Source organism: Dreissena polymorpha, chromosome 4 (genome assembly GCF_020536995.1).
Source record: "Dreissena polymorpha isolate Duluth1 chromosome 4, UMN_Dpol_1.0, whole genome shotgun sequence".
NCBI classification, from domain to species: Eukaryota; Metazoa; Mollusca; class Bivalvia; order Myida; family Dreissenidae; genus Dreissena; species Dreissena polymorpha.
Genome location: NC_068358.1, coordinates 13,831,148 through 13,835,497, shown reverse-complemented (window position 1 = coordinate 13,835,497; position 4,350 = coordinate 13,831,148). Strand labels below are relative to the sequence as shown.

Below are 4,350 nucleotides of genomic sequence, written 5' to 3'. Positions count from 1 at the left end.
GCATACTACAGTCCTAAACAACTCTATTTGCACGTCGTCTATTACGCATTGAAATCTAATTTAATCTAAACGCTATCACTCCACAATCGTTTTACCGGCATCAGAGAAATTGTGAAGAAATATTTAAATCGAAAACCGTTCGGAGCGGTCTGTAGATATTCTGCAAAACTCGGTAGCAAATGGTCTATCGGAACTTTTGATCGATCAATCCATTACGAGGTATTGCAGAAAGGTATTAGGGGTGATATCAGACTGTGTTGATCTGGGATAATAAGTATCAATATAAGATTATTCAAATGTTACAATCAATCATTTTAAGAGATCATCTGCCATTAACGCAAACACTATTATCTAAATAATAAAAATATGTTCTCTTTCGGATCGATGTGTCAAAAGTCTTATCATAAGAAAGTTCTCCACTCAAAATGCCTCTGCCATGTTTAAACTAGGAAGTTTGCGTTAAATTGTTCCGAATATGACAAGATGCCTCATGTTATCTGTCCTATGGCAAACGTGTTTGAGTTCACACAGATTGTTTGCACATCCTGGTTACACTTACGCGCTTTAAGTCAAGTATCATTCTTATCTGTACGGTATTCATTGGTTTAGTCATAAGCCTCATGCATTCCTAATTCGCCATAATATCTTGCTATTTATTTCCTAGTCATAATTTGCATATATATGCCATGACACGTTGTCAAACTTAAACACTGTAGACAACTGATAATAAATAGCCTAACGTAACCAAATACAGTTTGATTTCGTTTTATAATCTGTCGGATTTCAAACATGATATATGTGTTTTACGTATATTTATAACTCTGATATAAGCGTTTAAGACAAACTTTAAGTGTAAAGTTCCGAACGAATTGCTGAATTATCAGAATACAATAGCAAATCTCGTTCTATTTACTAACGTTTTTATTGAATAAACATTAAAATGTATATCGCACTATCAGTATTTACATTGTGATTCAAAGATAAACATTACAAAATAAATCGACTCAAAGACTTGAAAAAGAATTTGCATTTGATCAAAACATTTTTTGGAAAGTCATGGATACGAGTTATGCCATTAAAGGTACCGTTTGCATAGCGATGATAGCAATCCTGGCGGATATGTGTAATTCCATGGTGACGACGACTTATAACATCCCTGGTTATTTCAAGTGGACAGGACAAGGTGAGTCCAACATCTCCTTGCAGCATCGTTTAAAAATAATGTATTAAATGTACACTTAGACTTTATTCATTCATATGGTTTAAATTGAGTGTGTATTTCGTAGATTTCTTGTGTTTTTCATTTTGCATTCTATGGAGATTTCTTGATAACTGTTTATTTATAAGTGTTGCTCATTTTTGTAATGGTTGGTATAGAACAAAATCTGATATAACTCCGAAATGTTATTGTTTGCTCTATTGTAACACAACAGTTCTCTATAATGTATGTATTTATCGTTACTATATTACATGTAAAATGAGAAAACAACAACAGCAACTTGATTCACATATAAAACAATGCTATACGGCAACAATGTAAGCGTTTTGAGTAGTCGTTACAAAATAATTTAACAAAAACGGAGTTTACTGTCATGATATATAATACAGATTGATATCTCATTTGAACGACATATACTTTACTCGCAGAGCAAATTAGACAAGAGAATTCCATTAATCTGTACAAACATGTTTGTTTGAAATAATTTGTTTGTATAAAACATTGCATTTATAAATGTTTACAGGCCACATACACGACTACCTTTACTGTCCAAATGTCTGTCAAAATCAACATGGATTTGAAAACCTGGACGAATGCTGCGGCTGCAAAGCGAGACCGTGTTGGGATTTGGAAATGGAAGATCCGAACATAAACTGTGGAGTAAGATACGGTCACCTGATTTTGGAATTCAAAAATCCTATAAGTACGGTTGCAACACACAGCGATAGCATTCCAAAATCTTCCAATTATTCAGTGATATACGGGTTAAGATGCGTTCTATGTAAGCTCAGATATCTACCCGAAAACTTGTGCAACTTTACAAATGGTCTAATCGATGTAGATTTATCACACAACAAATTATCAGAAGTGGACGCAATTAAATGTTTGACAAATTTGGACACGCTAAACCTCGGGTTTAACCACATAATTCACTTCAAGAACACAACTCTACACGAAATGAATTATTTGCGAGTACTCCGTCTAGATGGAAACAATTTGGCTAATCTTGATGCCAATACTCTGAACATCAGACACGGAAACATTCTTTTTGTTGATGTATCATATAATCACTTCGAAACTTTGGACATAACCAACCTTCATCGGGCTGGATTTTTCTGCGCCTTGAATATATCGAATATGAACATTAAATCAATAACGAACGACGCGCATTTTAAGTTTGATGAAAACAAGACATATGGACCAGGGGACACTTTTGTATATAATACTTACGGTTATTCATTATTGAACTATACCGATGCTGGCATAACTGATATTAAGAAAACGGGAAAAATACTTTTAGGGGCTATATTCTTCAAGAATTCTCCATTTTCGTGTGATTGCGCCTTAGTACCGTACATCATGGAATTAAAGTTCTGGATTGTAAACTTTTTTAATCTTACTGATTATCAACTTGTGTGTAATGAGCCATTAAGAGTCAGAAACAGGTCTTTATATGAGATTATTATAAATGAAGACTACAGCGAACTTTCTTGTGAGCTACCTAACTGCCCTTTTGCCCCTGACAAGAACTACCCGTCTGGAAACTGTTCTCAACGTGCTGAATGTACCTGTTCTGATGACCAGTTTCACGGGAGAGTGATTGTGAATTGCAGTAATCTAGATGAGATGCCTGGTAATTTACCGGTTGGTCATTGGAATAACCAGAATATTGAACTAAACATAAATGGATCAACCATAACACATATTGATAGCCGACCATACCTTGACAGGACGGTAGCATTACGCATGTTAGATGTTCCGCTTTCAGATATTACAAAGACAGCGTTGCAAGCCATGCCTAACGATATACAACTCAGTATTGACAGCCAACAAATAACACTCCTTTCAGAAGGATTTCTTAAAATGAATCCATATCAAATTCAGTTTGGAAAGAACCCCGTAACCTGCACCTGTGACAATCTATGGATAGGAACCTGGATTCGATCCAAAGGAAAACGCGAGCAATTGCTTTGTAGAACTACTCATGGAGTAATTGATGCATATGATGTAGATCATATAGTCTTGGACTGCACATGGCATTATGATAGCCAACTTTGGGCTATTGTTGGACTGGTAACAGTTACACTTGTTTTTACCTCTGTGGGTGCGCTCTTTTGGTGTATGTTTAGGTACGAAATGCTTATTTTGAAAAGGAAGTATTTACCGTGTAAACAAGAACACTACCCATACACAACAGACGTATTTATTTCATTCTACTCAGCTAATCCGTATGTTTTTACATATATGGAGCGTTTTCTGCGACCAATGCTTATAACAGAAGGCTATTCTGTTTTCGATTCTTTTCATGACATAGAATACAATGAGGAGGATTTCGATTTCCAGCTGACACAGGCAGTTAGTAAGTGCAAAAATTTCCTCATAATTTTATGTGAGGATTATTTAACCGACGAGAAAACCTGTCTTGAGTTTGACACAATATGGAAACATTTTGAACACATATCACACCGACCTGTCATAATTGTTAACTTCAACTCTGCCGACAGTTCTGAAATATCAGATAGACGTATCCGTGCGTTCCTTCGACTTAAACAGGATCTAAATTTCAATAACACAAACACGCAATTAATCGAAGAGCTGAAGGCGAGATTATGTGCACCTATTGCGTCTGCACAAGAAGATGAAGAAGAGCGTGTAGCGTTTGCTTAAGGGATACCTGATTGACGGCGAAAAATACTGCGACCTTCAGACAGCCCTAGTAATGAGCCAGACTGGAAATTTACTGCTCCAATAAATACAATATATTATATGATTTAATATTGGAGACGCTTATTTGAATTAAAACAGTTTAAATGATTCAATAGAAGTGCATTGTTCATACATTAAGTGTATATCCCGTTTAGTTTATATTCATTTTAAGCTTTCAGATCTAAAAACACAAACTACAAAAAGCATTGAAATTGTGGAATTTATTTGTCTTTTTTTGACCTTAAACTGACCCTTTTAAATAATACAGTTGGAAAAATGCGTAGTCATTAAAAGCCGAAATTAAAAGCAATAATGCACACTTTTATTGTTTTTGTATTATGATTCTATGCCTACAACGACACATTCGCACTTTTTCATATCGCCACCTACAATAGCTAATTACGAAATATTTTCTCACATCTATG

The 4,350-nt window shown here is 35.1% G+C and overlaps 1 protein-coding gene across 1 annotated transcript; it reads left to right on the top strand.

The window, feature by feature from the left end:
* Positions 1–616: 616 nt before the first annotated feature.
* Positions 617–3,886, top strand: LOC127878238 (uncharacterized). Its single transcript, XM_052424758.1, has 2 exons — positions 617–1,183; positions 1,743–3,886. The coding sequence occupies exons 1-2, from the start codon at positions 1,057–1,059 to the stop codon at positions 3,884–3,886; spliced, it is 2,271 nt and encodes a 756-aa protein (XP_052280718.1). The 5' UTR covers positions 617–1,056.
* The last annotated feature ends 464 nt before the right edge of the window (positions 3,887–4,350 follow it).

What these genes read in the sequence shown, in the direction of transcription:
- LOC127878238 (XM_052424758.1), top strand. Translation starts at nt 1,057, where the DNA reads ATGGATACGAGTTATGCCATTAAAGGTACCGTTTGCATAGCGATGATA. An exon ending in TTTCAAGTGGACAGGACAAG is followed by an intron (nt 1,184 to 1,742) that starts GTGAGTCCAACA and finishes AAATGTTTACAG; the next exon opens with GCCACATACACGACTACCTT.